This window comes from Erinaceus europaeus, chromosome 21 (genome assembly GCF_950295315.1).
Source record: "Erinaceus europaeus chromosome 21, mEriEur2.1, whole genome shotgun sequence".
Classification (NCBI taxonomy): domain Eukaryota; kingdom Metazoa; phylum Chordata; class Mammalia; order Eulipotyphla; family Erinaceidae; genus Erinaceus; species Erinaceus europaeus.
This window is the reverse complement of record NC_080182.1, coordinates 33,768,730-33,784,611: the sequence shown is the minus strand read 5'-3', so window position 1 is coordinate 33,784,611 and position 15,882 is coordinate 33,768,730. Positions and strand designations below refer to the sequence as shown.

The 15,882-nt window shown below is 53.4% G+C and overlaps 2 protein-coding genes across 3 annotated transcripts in view; both read left to right on the top strand.

Annotated features, from left to right (window-relative positions):
• Nucleotides 1-15,882, top strand: part of ITPR1 (inositol 1,4,5-trisphosphate receptor type 1) — a 405,769-nt gene that overhangs the window by 90,783 nt on the left and 299,104 nt on the right. The window lies entirely within an intron of this gene.
• The window catches only part of ARL8B (ADP ribosylation factor like GTPase 8B), a 29,479-nt gene continuing 14,230 nt past the window's right edge, over nucleotides 634-15,882 (top strand). The window contains exon 1 of one of the 2 annotated variants that reach the window (XM_060180787.1): nucleotides 634-882. In XM_060180787.1, the coding sequence (XP_060036770.1) occupies nucleotides 760-882 (123 nt within the window). In that variant the 5' untranslated portion in view covers nucleotides 634-759. The remainder of the gene's footprint in view (nucleotides 883-15,882) is intronic. The other variant, XM_007529943.3, reaches the window with a different exon arrangement.

The following is a 15,882-nucleotide window of genomic DNA, read 5'->3' as shown; positions in this document are numbered from 1 at the left end:
TAAGTAAACAAATCTTTTTTTTTTTCTTTTATAAGTGCTGGGACGGGAGAGATGGCTCAGTGTCAGAGCAGAGGGCTTGCACTCCCAAGAGCTCAGAGACCCCACGTTCAGTCCCCAGCACCATCCTGTGTGTGAGCTAAGTGGGGTTCTGGTCTGTCTCTCCTTTGCTTTTCCCCCATAAAAGCAAACAAGCTTTTTGGAGAGGTCAGGCAGTGGTAAACCTGGTTGAGTGCACATGCCACTATGTGTGAGAACCCGGGTTCAAGATCCTTGAGCCCACCTGCTGGAAGGAAGCTTCACAATCGGTGAAGCTGGGCTGTAGGTGTCTGTCTGTTTGTCTCTCTCCCTCTCTTTCTCCTCAATTTATCTGTCTTTATCGGCAAATAAACAATGAAACGAAACGAAACGAAACAAAGCAAAAGAACTTTTAGAAAAGTTCAGTGTCCGCATCCACCTGTTCAAGGCAGCCTGGGCGCGGCGTTGCGGGGAGTCGCCGGCAGGGGGCGCTGCAGGCGGCGGGCTCCGCGGGCGGGGCCGTGCGTGCCGCTCTTGCCGTGCGTCGTGCGTGCATACGCCGCGCGTGCGTCGTGCGTGCGCCGTGCGTGGGGGGCGATCCTATGACCCGCTCGGCTTCCTGGCTCGGCCGCCGCCGCCGCCGCCGCCGCCGCCGCCGCAGCCGCCGCCCGCTGAGTCCGCTCGCCGCGTCCGCCGGCTGCGCAGCCGTTGGGGTCGGCCCGGCCGCCCGGGGACGCCGCCGCCATGCTGGCGCTCATCTCCCGCCTGCTCGACTGGTTCCGCTCGCTCTTCTGGAAGGAGGAGATGGAGCTGACCCTCGTGGGGCTGCAGTACTCGGGCAAGACCACCTTCGTCAACGTCATCGCGGTGAGCGCCGCGCCGACACCCGGGGACCCCCCTCCCGCGGGACCCCGACCCGCGACACGCCGGGATTCCCCTGGCCGCGGTGCCCAGGGCGTGCTGGGGGCGCCCCGTCTCGCAGGTCGTCTCCCCTTGGCAGGGACCCCCCCCCGTCGCCCCTCGTCCCGCCGCCCCGGGGTCCCATGTGTGGCCGCCGCCCCCAGGCCGTGTGCTGCCCCCTGGGCGGGTGGGTCGGCGCGGGGGTGGGAGCGGGGGGCCGTGAGCGCCCCACTGGCCTGGCGCGGACAGGGTGCTGGCAGTGGGGGCCGGGGTCTGGGGGCGGGTGCTGAGCAGAGAGCGGGGCCCCTGCGCCGAGTCGGGGTCCCCGGGGCGGGGGTGGGGTCGGGGCCTGGTTGAAGAGCGGCAGGTGCCCGGCCCCGACGCCCCTGCCCTGGTGGGACGGAGCCGCCGGACTGGTTCGGCCGCGCCTGGAGGAAGCCGCGACGCCGAGCGGGACTCCCGGGCCTGACTCGCCGGGCACCCCCGGGCCGGGCGGGCGGGGTGGGTCCGGGGACGTCTGGGGGTCCCAGCCTGTCGGGTAAATCTGTCCCTCCGGGGAGGTCAGGCCGCATGCAGACGCCTGTGGCCACCGTGCGGGGAAGGGAGAGAGAGCCGAGGCCGGAGATGACTTGGGAGGCCGGGCGAGCCCACAGGGGGCACCCGCCTGCTTTTACCCCGGGCCGCGGCTGGCTGGGGCTGTGGCGGGCGGGCCGGAGGGCCGTGACCTGCTAGAGCCCTTGCTTGCCTCTGGGGTCTGTGGTTGGTTGGTTGGTTGGTTGGTTGGTTGGTTTTTGCCACCAAGGTTTCCACCCCCCAGGCAGGCGCTCTCTCAGAGAGCGAGACCCAGGTGCAGAGACAGAGACAGCCCAGTCCTCCCCTGCCACTTGGGAAGCTTCTCGGCACGTGCTTCCAGGTGGTGCCGGGGGCTGGAACCCAGGTCCTTGCTCTGGCCCAGTGTGCACTCTACCCGGTGAGCTGTCACCGGGCCCCTGGTCCTTGGCTGTCCCAGAATGCATTGCAGGTGAGGCCCGCACAGGTGGTCAGAGGTGACTTTGTGCCGGACATTCCTGTAAAAACAGTGTGTCTGAAATGGCAAGTTTAGCCTCGTCTTTAAAATGAGTCCGCTGCTCTGTCTCATGCGTTTGAAAAGTTAAAATGCGAGTGATGGTAGCATACTGGTTACGCAGAGAGACTCCTGTCTGAGGCTCCAAAGTCCCAGGTTCAATCCCCTGGTACCATCGGCCAGAGCTCCGGTGCAAAAAAAAAGATAGAAGTTAAAATGGTCTCTGTCGCCTGCGTTAGATGGCTGTGTGGAGACTGTCAGCCCTGGGAGGAAGTGGACCAAGGGCTGGGTGGTGGTGTACCCACTAGAGCTCACGCCACCCTGTGCAAGGGCCCAGGTTCAAGCCCCCACTCCCTCCTGCAGGGAGGAAGCTTCATGGTCAGAGAAGCAGGTCTGCCAGTATCTCTTATCTCACTCTCTCTGTCCCCCTGCACTCTCGGCACCTCTATGTTCAGAGGGAGGACTAAGTTCCCCAGCCCCTACAGGCAGTTTCCAGCCCTGAAAAAGTTCACAGAAGCCGCTTCTGGGTCTCCTCTCTTTGTAAACATTCCATTAAAACGTGGCTGTATCTTCTGTCTGGATCCTTCACTTGGCTTCAAAAGCTTTGTGAGGTTGGGGACTGACCTTGGGAGTCGCTCTGGCCCCTCCAGAAGCCCAGAGGCCCTGCTGCAAAGCAAGCGCCCTAGGGCGGGCGGGTCTGCTCCCTGCCGGGCACGCTGCTGTGCTGCCAGTGTGGGCAGCTGGCACCCGGCTTTCTGGGTCTGTGGGCACTGGCGGCGGAGGGCACGGGGTCACTCGCCAGCCCTCCGACTCCTACTGGGACGCAGATGCTGTGCCACGCCTGGCAGTTATTGCTCAAGACGTCTCCTGCCATGAGAGAGCGAACAAGGTTGAGCAACACTGCCGGCTGCCCTGGGCTGCAGACGGGCTCCCCGCCACACGGGACCGCCAGAGGGCTGGGCTGCATTCTTGAAGCCAGTGGTGGGGTGACATCCCTGCACTTTGATGGGGTGTCGACACAGGAAGGTTTCACTCAAGGGCCAGTTGACTCCTGCAGGGAGTTAGCAGGAGGGAGGGGTGTCTGGGAAAAGTGGAGAAGCCTGAGCCTTGAGATGGGTTTTTGGAATAGTTTTCCAGCTCCTGTAGGCACTCTCTGATTTTACTCATTCTGTGAATGTGGCTAGGAGGTGGGGTGGGTAAGAGACATTTTTAAGGCAACAGAGCTCATTAGGAGAAGGGGTGAAATTTGAGTCCAGGGCCTGTCACTTTGTTTTCTCTTCATGACTAGTTAGGGACACGAGAGGGAAAGCAGAGCATCAGCCTGGCGCAGGCGCTGCTGGGAATTCAACTGGGTGCTGGTGCCTCCAGCCGGGTCCAGCTGCAGCCCCCTCCGCCCCGGGACTCGGAGTCTGAATGCTCTGCTGGAGAAACAGCTAGCTGCCTGGGAGGAAGTGGAGCGGCTGGGACACTGGGCTTTACAGGCACGAGGTCTTGACTTCGATCCCTGGCGTTTGTGATTCTTCTCTCTCTTCCTGTCACAAGTAAATCTTTAAAAACATTGAAAAATTTAAAAGCCATTTTTTAATGCCGTCATGCACTTAAAATTACTGACCTAGAGGACGTTTCACAACTTCAGATACATATTTTTTAATTTCTCAAAGGTAAAGTGGATAGTCAGTGCATTGTGTCTGTAGAAAAAAGTAGTTAACTGTTATTTTTAGGTTTTAAGGTTTTTGTTTTTTTAACCAATAAGATAGTAGAGGGTCGTCACTGGAGCTTTGCACAGACTAGCATAAATTAGTAGACATCACTTACAATTCTACCATCGGAGGCTAACCTCTGTTAACACTTCAAAGGAATTTTTTTTTTCTTCAAACAGATGTTAAAAACTCTTTAACCAGATGTGTTGAGGTGGTACTACTGATGTTTGGTACCCTGGTCTGTTCTCCTGTGATTGTGCTGCATGGCTGTTTGTGTATCTGAAACCTCTGTCTGGCTTCCGTGCTCGGTCCTGTTGGACTTCACGGCGGATCTCGTGGGCGAGTCGCAGTGCATTTTCTCATCGGCACGTTGCTGGCCGTTCGAGAGGCTTCCAGGGTCTCGCTGTTGTGCGTGGGTTGGATGTGCACTTCCTGAGGGTGGCCTCCAGGTTGGCATCACTAGGTCAAAGGCTGTGACCACATTTCAGGTCACATGGCCACACGTGGCTTCCCAGAGGCCTCTCCGGGCTTTATCACACACAGTGGGGCTACGGCTGAGCGATACTCTGCCCTCTGGTGTTTTCAGGGCAAGATTTTTTTGACTTTGCCAGTGGGTGAAGTAGACCAGTGTTTTCTCACTCTCCTCTCAGTCTCTCTGTCTCTGCTGCGTTTCGTGTCTTCAGAAGCCCCCACTTAGGCTTCAGCAACTGCGCAGGCTGAGATGAGACGCTGAGAACATGACTCCTTTCCCATCCTTGCGCAGGCTGAGATGAGACGCTGAGAGCATGACTCCTTTCCCATCCTTTCTGTTGAGCCGTGCAGGCGAGCTGTGAGCTGTTGAAGTGCAGCTCGTTCCTTGAGTTGCCAGGTGTGTGGCTTTGAACTGTGCTCCTAAGCGGGCGTGAGCCCAGGCTGTTCCAGGTTCTGGCGCCGTTCCCGCCTCGGGGCGGGGCTGGGCGTGTGAAAACACCTTCCAGACAGAACTTAGTGTTTGCCAGACACAGCACTTTTTGAAGCTAGAGCTGGTGAGTTTTAAAACTCCTAAGTAAGTGCTCTCTGGGAAGGTGCCCGCTTCGCTGTGTATGCGACCAGGTGCCAGCCCGGCCCCACCACGTCGCAGGAAGCTTCCTTCAGGGATGTAGTGTTGTCTTTCCCTCCATCTGTCTGTCTGTCTACCTGAAAGAAAAAGAAAAAAAGCCAGTAGTGATGAAACCCCAGGGATGACAAATGGTTTTTAGTTTTGTGAATTGGCATCACTTATAATTGTGAAAGCTGATTCATGTCCTGTGAGCTCATATATAAGAAAAATTAGGGTCCTAGAGGCCCCTCAGCAGACCAGGCAGAGCATGACATCACCTTGTGCAAGGACCAGGGTTCAGGCCCTGAGCCTGCCTGCGGGAGGACGCTGCTCAGTGCTGGAGCGGGACTGCAGGTGTCTCCTTTCTCTTACCCTCGGTCCAGAGAAGAAAAGAAAAAAAGAGAAGGCTGCCGGTAATGGCAGATTTGTGCAGGCCCCGAGTCCCAGTGGTGCCCTTGGTGACAGAAATACAACTTTAAAACATGAAAGGGGCCGGGTGGTGGCGCACCTGCTAGAACGCACATGTTACAGTGGGCAGGGATCCAGGTTTGAGACCCCGGTCCCCACCCGCAGAGGGAATGTTTTGCAAATGGTGAAATAGTGCTGCAGGTGTCTCTCTGTCTCTCCCTCTCTATCACCCCCTTCCCTCTCGATTTCTGGCTGTCTCTATCCAATAAGTAAAATAAAGATAGTAAAAAAGATTTATGTTAAAAAAGACCTTTTGAAACATGAAAGAAAAACTAAGGAGAAATGTTAACCTTAGTTTGCTGAGCAGGTCAAACCAAACGGGAAATCTCTCGTGGGTTAATTCCAGTTAATCCCATTCTTCAAAATCACCTCATCATCTTATTGTGATTCTTCTTTTTAGTTTTTTAAGGTCATGCTGCTTCTTTAGTTAGGTGCTGGGTTTATATTTGGATCTGATTTCATAGTTTGCCCAGCTGTACACCCAAGTATAGCATTATGTCATACAGAGATATTTCAGCTGTCTCTAAAATAAATTTAAAAAATCCCTAAATCTCTAGGGTTCACTTAAAAATTACCTTTAAGAAGACCCTACTTACAAAATGGTAATACTGGAAGTTTAAAATTCTAAACATCTAAGTTGTGACATTACTTGAAATTTGAAGCTGTTGCTGCTAATATGGATTAAGAAGGTGACTAGCTAGGGACTGAGCGGTGCTGCTTCTGGTTGAGCCACTTATGGGATTGAGGAGACAGCATAGTGGTTCTGCAGACAGGCTCTCATGCCCGAGGCTCTGAAGTCCCAGGTTCAGTCCCCTGTAGCACCATAAAACACAGCTGAGCAGAGCTCTGGAAGAAAAAAACAAAAAAGCACTTGGTGATTGGCAACCTGCTTGTATAAGTAAAAAATCTCCTTGGAACCAGTTCGCCTAGTGATCTGCCAGAGCAGCCCCTCCCACAGCAGCCTGCTGTGCGGAGCACCTTGTTGCTGGGCCTGGGTTTGCTGGCCTGTCCGAGTGCAGGGTGGGTGGCTGTGTTTATTTCAGGGGTGTGGGTGCCCGGAGGCTAAGAGGCAGACTCCTCAGGCTCATGGGTTATTTCTGCCAAGTTGCCAATGGGTTATTCTGCCTGACTCGCCCATGGGTTATTTCTGCCAAGTTGTCTAACCACTCAGAATCCCACGCTGGAGCTTGGGGCTTGGGGCAATCACCTCACCTCCAGGAAGTGCCCCCTCCAAGCACCAGCTGCTGGCTTGCTGTCACCTGCATCTTGGAGCAGAGTTCTCGTCTGCTTTGAGCCCCGAGGCATCCCCGGGACCCCAGATAGCACCTGGCACGTGTGTAAGTGGATGGATAGTCCGTGCTGGATTCAGAACGTTATGAAAATACCATTATGAAAATAGCACTTCTGTCACTGACATTCACTTTCAGTGTGCAGAGAAGGGCGTGAGGTCAGGAAAGAGCACTGGTGTCTGACAGACGGGGTGTCATGTTCTAACGTGTGTGTGTGTGTGTGTGTGTGTGCGCGCGCGCGCGATTTTCTCTCTAGATTCATTCACTCCTATTTATTAGTAAGAGAGAGAGGCAGAGTGTCATCCTGAGACACACGTTCACAGGGAATGAACCCAGGACCCCGGGCTTGAAGTCCAGCACTGTGCCCACAGCTCTAGCCCACACATCAGTGTCTCTTGTCCAAAGAAACCAGGACATGGAGGAGACCCATTAGCTTTGGCTTTCGTTATCTTGACTTTACCATTTCTTCATTCAGTGACTGAAATTGGGAACCTAAAGCACTGACTTGGTAAAGAGAGTTAAATCTTGCTTGTTTAAAGAGAAGCTGTAGGCTAGGGAACCGGAGAAATAGCCTCGGTATAGTGAGTGTATTGTCCGCCCACACCGTGCTGCCTCACCGGCAGGGTCCCCTGGCCCTATCAGGGCCAGGCCTGTACCTCTCCTGCTGAGCTGTTGCCTCCCCCCCACCTCTCTTGAGCACCACAGTGACAGGGCTCTGTCCTTTTCCCAGTGAGCAGTGAAACAGCAAAGACCCCAGCGAGAAGACATCTCTTGCGGCTTGTAAGAGGCTTGGGGGCAGCGTCAGGGAAAGACCCGGTGGAAGAGGAGTGACGGCAGGTCAGCTGCAAAATACGCACAGGGAAGCAGCGGGGGATGTGGGTGGTGGAGGTCGGGCTTAGAAGAGGAAGAAATGATTGAGCATAAGATGAGTAACGCAAAGGGGGAGGCAGGTGCTGGGTAGCACGGGGACAAAATTTTAGACTCTCAAGCATAAAGGCCCATGTTCAATCCCCACACCCCCAGTGCCAGAGTGATGCTTTGGTTCATTCTCTCTCTCACTGACAAGTAATTAATAAAGCTCTCAAAGTCCACAAAGAGAAGGCTGGTGGGGAAAGGTATTAATCACCTAATTCTCTAAAGCTGAGAATCCGAATTGCTCCCCATTCACATCTTAATATCCAGGCACGGTGGAGATGTAGGAGGGGCCTGAGAATCCAACCCTGGCTTCTCTCCTCAAGAACAAGTCTTGTGTTCTCTTGCTGGCAGTTGGTATGGACAGGCCCACGCCGCTGGCTGTGTGGCCTGGGCTGGTTGTGGGCTCATGCCCATTAGGCTGCACCCAGATGCCTTTCTGTCCATTCTGTGTCCTCCTGGTCCCTGGGTATGGAAGTTGGGGTTCCCCCTCAGCTGCTGGGAAGGCCTGTGGGCAGTTGGACTCAGAATACAGCATTTCTGGCTGACTAGGTCACGCGACAGGGCTGATGACTGCCATTGGAGAGCCTCTAGTCTCCAGTGAGTCCCACGCCCAGTGGAGACGTGCCCCGACACCTGTAGCCAGCTGGGGTGCTGTGTGCTCAGACACGGCTCTGTCCAGGACACGTGGCGGCCACCACAGAGCAGGGCAGGGCTGTGTCGCTGTCTGAGGTCCCGACTCTCCACCTGGCAGGCCTGCCTTACTCCCAGCACACAGGGCTCCTGCCCCCTGCAGCCACAGGACTGCTCTGCACACTTGGTGGGGAAAAGGAAGCCTTGTGAGGGTTGCAGACTGCTGGAGTCCTGGGTCTGCTCCCCCCACCCCTGTGCTGAAGAGGCACTGCTTTGGGCTCTGGCACCGGCTGGCATCAGGTGGTGACCTTGAGGGAACATGTGCTCCAGGTAGGGGCTCGGCCCCACAGGTGGGGGAAGTTCCCTTGTTCTAGGCCCCATGTGCACTGGAGACCATCTGCCTCATGCCTGCTTCCCGTCAGTGTGACAGTGGCCCTGACAGCCATAGCAGGGTCACTCCCCACATGCTGGATGACAACGTCGGAGCCGCTGCATGTTTATCTCAGTCCTGGGAAAGCCATTGTTGGCCTGGGTTCGAATCCCCATTTCCCGCCATTAGCTGTGGGGCCTGGTGATGGGGACCTCGTGTTGTGTGCCGTGAATGAGGTGTGTAGAGGGGGCGCTTCTGCTGCTGCACTTGTGGTCAGAGCAGTGTAGGTTGCACTGTGTCTCCTCACTGCCTTTCCCTGCTCGCTCCCTCCTTCCGGCCCCTCCTGGGTGTGTGTTTGGGGGGGGGGGCAGTGACACTTGCTGAGTAATTGACTCAGCCAGATTCAGGGCTGAGCCAGTGCAGAGCCACTATGAGGCCCCGAGGGCCTTCGCTAGGGCCTCAAGCATTTGCAGGGAGCCTGTGGCACAAACGAGGCATATTTACTTGTTATCTGTGGCTTCTGGGGTTTTACTGTGCCCCTTAACCTTCTCAAATAGAGAGGGAGGAAAGAAACCAGACTTGGCCTTGGGGGGTCTTACACATGACAGCAGCACCCTCCCCACGCGAGCTGTTTTGCTGGTCTGGAGCTTAGTTTTTGAAAGCAGGAAACATTTCAGAGGGGAGGGGACTGAAACAGATCCAGGCTGTGTCCTTGATGGAGGAGATGGGGTCACAGGCCCAAGAGGCAGAGGATGTCAGAACCAGGTGAGAAAGGGTTAGGGTAGATCAACTCGAGTCATAACATTGGGTTGTGATCTTATGTATTCAAATATTTATATTAATTAAACTAAATAAATATGAAATATTTATTTAACAGTGGTTGACAACATTGTTAGGCTTCAGGGTGTAGTTTCCTGTGTGTTTGTGTGTGTGTGTGTGTGTGTGTGTGTTCACGTGTGCCTGCCTGCTTGCCTGCCTGCACCCACCACCACCAAAGTCGGCAAGAGAGAGAGAGGAGAACTTGCCATTTCGTGGTCTGTACTCCACATAGAGCGAGTCCATGTGGGAGCTGTCTTTCACTCTTTGATCATTCCACTTAACTCGGTCACTCCCGTCTGTTCTGTCCAGAGTGATACAGTATCAGGCCTTCTAATTGCCGGGTAGTATTCCTTGGAGTATTCGTCCTGTCACTTCTTTAGCCGGTCATCTGCAGATGGGCGTGTAGGCTGCTCCCACTCCGGGGCTATTGTGGGTAACGCAGCTGTGAACATGTGTGCCTTCAGATGAGTGTGTGCGAGTCCTTTGCGTCTATGCTGAAGAATGGTCACACTGGAATTTATGGTGTTTCCACATTTATTTATTTATTGCTCAGCTCTGACTTCTGGTGGTGTGGAGGATTGAACCTGGGACTTTGGAGACTCAAGCATGAGAGTCTCAGGTGTCACAGAGTCCCCTGTCATGACCGTGCTCATCAACATGGCCTCAGCTCCGCTGCTGCTGTCAGGGAGACCTGGGCTAGCCTTTTTTTGTTTTGTTTTGTTTTCAGAGTTATTGCTGAGGATGAGTTCTGGCACTACAAATCCACTGCTCCTGGAGCCATTTTTTTCCCGTTTTATTGGATAGAACAGAGAGAGATTGAGAGAGGAGGGGAAGACGGGGAGAGAAAGAGAGACACCTGCAGACCTGTTTCACCACTTGTGAAGCGACTTCCCTACAGGTTGGGAGCCGGGGCCTCGAACTGGGATCTTTGCACTGATCCTTGTGCTTGTACTATGTGCCCTTGACCTGGTGTGCTACCGCCCCCCCCTGCCCTTACAGAGATAGAGATAGAGGAGTTTGAGGGCCGTGCATGGGACAGGAATCCAGTAACTCCTTTCCTTCATCAGATAGACACAAGGGCTTCTAATAGGCCAAGTGTAAGCTGTCCTCTGCCTTCAGACACTCTGGTCTTGGGCTCCTTGTTGAAGGCTTATCCTGGCCCCTACTTAGCAGTGGAAGTCAGAGGCTGTGTTCTAAGCTAGAAGGGCATGTCTGGGTGCTTTCTCAGTAATGTCTCTGACATTCGTCTAATTGTTTCTCTAAGTAGCCACTAATGGCTGTGTCTGCCCCGCCGGGCTCTGGGCTCTGTTTCCTTGGAAGCAGAAGGCAGGCTCAGGCAGCTGTGCAAAACTGTTCTGTCTCCAAGGCTCAGAAAACCCCACTTCACTTCCCATGAAGCAACAGAGCCGGGGGTGGGGGGGACGCAGGTGGTGGGCAGTGTTGGGCTGGGCCTGAGCCAGTTCAGTTCTGGGGGTGCCCTGCCTCTGGGGAACAGGGCAGTGAGTCTGCTGCTGGCACCTCTGGTGGCCTCCCTGCCACCCCCTGCAGTGCTCTGTCCAGCCCTGGGCCCAGAGCAGCCAGCCAGTGTGTGGGGCCTGCAGCCTTGCTCTGTCTGGCTCTGCAGGCAAGAGCTAAGGGTTCCTGGAGTTCCTAGACACAGTGATGGGGCGCCCCCCAGTGGTCCCCCTCATGAGGTGGAGCAAAAGGACTCTCGGACCCCTCAGCCAAGGGCAGCCTCCCTCTGTATACATGCCCCCTTAGCTCAGTCACACTGTGCCTGTCACCGGCCTCTTGCTTCCTCTCACCGCCTTTTTGTTTTTAAAGATGCATTCACTCGCCCCAGTTTATAAAGCTAGGTGTTCCTTTTCAGTGAAGGATATGCAGACTAAAGTTCTTTCTATCTCTCTCAACAGTGTTTAAAGGTCAAACTGTTAGGGCCAGTTCTAAAGCATAGGGGACCTGAAGCCCAGGCCATTTTGTTCAGTGATATCACATGTTTCACCATACCAGCAGGGAAGAAATTAGAGGTAGCACTGGGAAGTAGTAGGATGAGCCATTGAGTACACAAAGAAAGCAGCTTTTATATGGTGGGAGGAGTTTTAGAAAGATGATCAGGAAGATGTGTGATCTCAGTGGACCAATGAGAAGCTGGCCCCAGGTGTTGTGAAAGTCAGAATTTCAGAGAAGGGAGAATGTCTGATCAGGGCCATTTTCTCTGTGGACTGGGTTCTCTCCATGAGCTTTCTCTGGTCCCTAACATTGTTCCTGTGTGGCTTTACCTCTCAGCCTTTGGATTTGCTTTGCACACCTGAAAAAAAAGGATATATTTATTCATTCACAGGAAAGAGGAAGAACCAGAGCATCATATGTGCTGCCTGAAATCAAACCCAGAGCCTGGTGCTGGGGGTTGGGGGCTCCATGTCCCAGGCCACCTCCATCACCCTCTTAGGCCACCCCACTGATTTCAGGCTGGCATGTCAGCTTCTGAACTGTGAAGCCTTATTCTGGTGTCAGGGTGGTGCTGGGTTCACAGACTGAGTTGACAGGGATTCCCCATTTATTTACTTATTTATTTATTATTGGTTAGAGACAGAAATTGAGAGGGGAGGGAGAGATAGGGAGAGAGACACCTGCAGCCCTGCTTCACCACCTGTGAAGGTTTCCCCCTGCAGGTGGGGACTGGGGGCTTGAACCCTCCTCCTGTTTTTGCTGAAGAGGTCATATAGACTTGTTTTCTCTTCAAATGCTGTGTAGTATTCAAAATTGATGCCACTGGAGGTTTTTCTCTTCTATTTATTTATTTGTTGTTGTTGTTGTTGTTACATTTAGCATCCACGGGCTTGTTGCTGGGGCTTGGTGCCTGCACAATGCATCTACTGGACCTGTGGCTAATATATATATATATATATATATATATATATATATATATATATATATATGCCAGAGAAATTGAGAGGGGAGGAGGGGGAGATAAAGAGAGAGACACCTGCAGGCCTGCTTCACCCCCTTGTGAAGTTTCCCCCCTGAAGGTGCAGTCTGGGGTCTTGAACCTGGGTCCTTGCTTATGGTGATCTGTACATTCAACTGGGTGCCTCACTGCCCAGCCCCCAAGGTTTTTTTTTTTTAATATTTATTTATTTTCCCCTTTGCTGCCCTTGTTGTGGTTATTGATGTCTTTGTTGTTGGATAGGACAGAGAGAAATGGAGAGAGGAGGGGAAGACAGAGAAGGGGAGAGAAAGACAGACACCTGCAGACCTGCTTCACCGCCTGTGAAGCGACTCCCCTGCAGGTGGGGAGCCGGGGGCTCGAACCGGGATCCTTACGCCGGTCCTTGCACTTTGCGCTACTTTGCGCCACATGCGCTTAACCCACTGCGCCACCGCCCGACTCCCTGTTTATTTGTTTTTAAGAAGATTCAAATGTACAAATTCTGCTAGAGAATGTGTGCTTTGCCTCCCCGTGTACGTTTTGGTGAATTGTGACTGACGGGGTGCGTGTGTGCACCGCTCGTGGTGTTCCCTCTCAGCCTCAGCTCCTGTGCACTAGGGGAGCTTTCTTTGGTCCCGATGGTCAACGCCTGCCTGCCTGGTCTTTCTTCATTCCGCCCTCCCTCTCTTCCCCCCTTTCCTCCCTTCTTCCCTCCCCCAGAGTACTGCTCAGCTCTGGCCTATGGTGCTGTCAGTCTTTTGCAGAACCATTATGCTATCTTCCCAGCCACTTAGCTCTCTATACGCTTGAAAGAATCAGCTCTTGATTGTATTGCTTTGCTGCTGTGCATTCTGTTTTCAGTGTTATTGGTGACCCCTCTTACAGTTTCCTTGTGCGGGTTTGCTCCCTGCCCACCGGGTTTTATTGAGACACCATTACACACTGCTCTCTGCTGGTCTCTGTGTAGCCTAAAGACTCGACCTTCCTGTTCTCTGTGGTGAGCACTGCAGTGCTCTTAGTTAAGGCCACCGGTCATCTCATATAGATACAAACAATGTTTTTCAAGGTGTCAGAACTCCTAGGGTGTACTTTCTACCACAGTATCAGGAGGGGTTAGAGATACAGGCTTCCTCTTTTCTGACTGATCTGACATCTGAACACTGCTTTAGCTGCTCCCCACAAGTTTTGACAGGTTTTGTTTTTTCATTTTAAAATAGAATGTAGGGCAAGGGTGATGATATAGGTTATCTGGAAAGGCTCCTGCTTTGCCATGGGGAGCCCGGGTTCCAGACCCCGGCTCCCTGGCACTACGGGAGTTTTGGTGCAATGGTCTCTGTCTCCAGAAGTGGGTGGAAGGGTGAAGCCCAGAGGCAACAAAAGAAAGTTTCTTTCTAAGGCTTCCTCTTTGCCCTAGATGATACATTGTCACAAGTGTGGCTGCTTTCAGATGGCTTTGTGTTGTTAATTGCCTCTGTCTAGTTTCCTTGTGTCTGGCTTGAGCCTGTGGTCCCTGGGGTGGGGGTGTCACATGGGATGGTGTGTGGAGCTACCTGGTAGGGGGTCCGCATCTTCTACGCTTCTACTCCTAATGTTGACTTTAATAGATCTTGACAAAGACTAGATTTTATTGATTTGTTAGAGTATAAAGGGGGCTGGGAGGTGGCGTAGTGGTTGGGGTATTGGACTCAAACAGCAAGGTCCTGAGCACCCAGCACCCCTTGTGCCGCCCCCCTCTCGTGTGCAAATAAATACACATTTAGAAAGTCACTAAAGAGTGTGGAATTGGGGTTGGGCAGTGGCGCACTGGCTTAAGTGCACATAGTACGGAACACAAGGATGCGCGTAAGGATCCCAGTTCGAGCCCTCAGCCTCCCACATGCAGGGGGGTCACTTCACAAGGGGTGAAGCAGGTCTGCAGGTGTCTGTCTTTCTCTCCCCCCTCTGTGTTTTCTTTTCTCTCTATTTCTCTCTGTCCTATCCGAAAAATTGACAATATGGCTGCAGGAGCAGTAGATTCATAGTGAAGGCACCAAGCCCCGGCGATAACCCTGGAGGTTAAAAAAAATGTGGGATTCATTTTTAAGACATACTGATGCAGAGGCCTTCCCACAAGGGGCTTTGCCGCATTCATGCCTCACTTATTGCTAGCAGCATCTGGGTGCCTCTAGGAATTCCCCTCTTTACGGTTTGTAATATCAGCCTATTTAAGGATTTGGAAGGACGTTTTTTTGAGTGATCTTAAAAGAGCTGCATGCATGCTGGCACCGAAGGGTGTGCAGGGGAAGTAGGTTTCCTCGCCCTAGTTCCCTAAATCCTTCCCAGAAAGAGGGAGGGGAGAGACTTGCCAAGAAAATAGGCTTTATGAGAAAGCATTTCGGTCAGACAGATACGTGACAGTCAGAAAGAGTTGCTGGAGTGTCTTGAGGCCAGTGGCCAGGTCGTCTGTCCAGCCTGCCTGGGCTTGGGCTCAAATCCCTGACCGGAGCCTGTGGCCGGCCCTGGAGCCCTGGGCTGGTGGGAAGATGCCCCTCGTGTCCGTGTGCCTCCTGACTCCTGAGTGGCCCTGTCTGGCTGGCTGAGCTCATGGTGTGATTGGGCGAGCAGGGGCTGGCTGTGCCCGCCTGTGGGCCTCACGCAGACTGAGCCTGTGATGGGCCCCGAGGCCCTTCCCCACTGTGGTTCTCTGCCTCCCACCAACAGGAGTGGTCCTAGAAACATCTTCCCTGTTCGCGAAACTGGGACCTTTGTGTAGACATGATTCCATGGCTCTGGGCTGTTCTTCACTAGGAGGGAGGAGACACACACACCACAGCACCTGCTCTTCCTCTGGTGCCGCGGCCCTCCCATGTGGTGCCTGGGCTTGAACCCAGCTTGTCCCTTGGCAGGCCAGTGCAGGCTCTACATTCATGCCAGATGCCTTGGCTCCAGAGAGGGGCTCCCCAGAACAAACATTTCTCTAGACTCCGAGTTGAGGGTGCACCACATGGTCGGGGACATGCCTGCACACTGAATTTTTTGATGTTGGCACACTAAAGAACCACTGTTCATTTTTTAAATAATTGTTTTCTTTATGGGGGATTAATGGTTCATAGTCAACAGTAAAATACAGCAGTTGGTACATGTGTAACATTTCTCAGTTTTCCACAATCTTAAGGTCCCACCTAGGTCCTCCTCCACCATCAGGCACCAGGACCTGAACACTCCCCCCACCCCAGAGTCCTTCGCTTTGGTGGAGCACACCAACTCCATCCGGCCCAAGTCCTGCTTTGTATTTCCCCTTCTGTCCACGAGTGAGATCACCCATATTCATCCTTCTCTTTCTGACTGATCTCTTCACATGTTCCTTCAAGCTCCATCCAAGATGAGGTGGAGAAGGTGAATTGTTAATTTTTAAACTTTCTTTTTTAAAAATATTGATTTATTCCCTTTTGTTGCCCTTGTTGTTCTATTGTTGTAGTTATTATTGTTGTTGTTATTGATGTCATCCTTGTTGGATAGGACAGAGAGAAATGGAGAGAGGAGGGGAGGACAGAGGAGGGAAGAGAAAGATACCTGCAGACCTGCTTCACCGCTTGTGAAGCGACTCCCCTGCAGGTGGGGAACCGGGGGCTCGAACCGGGATCCTTATGCCAGTCCCTGTGCTTTGTACCACGTGTGCTTAACCCGCTGGGCTACCGTCCGACTCCTGAATTGTTAATTTTTAAAG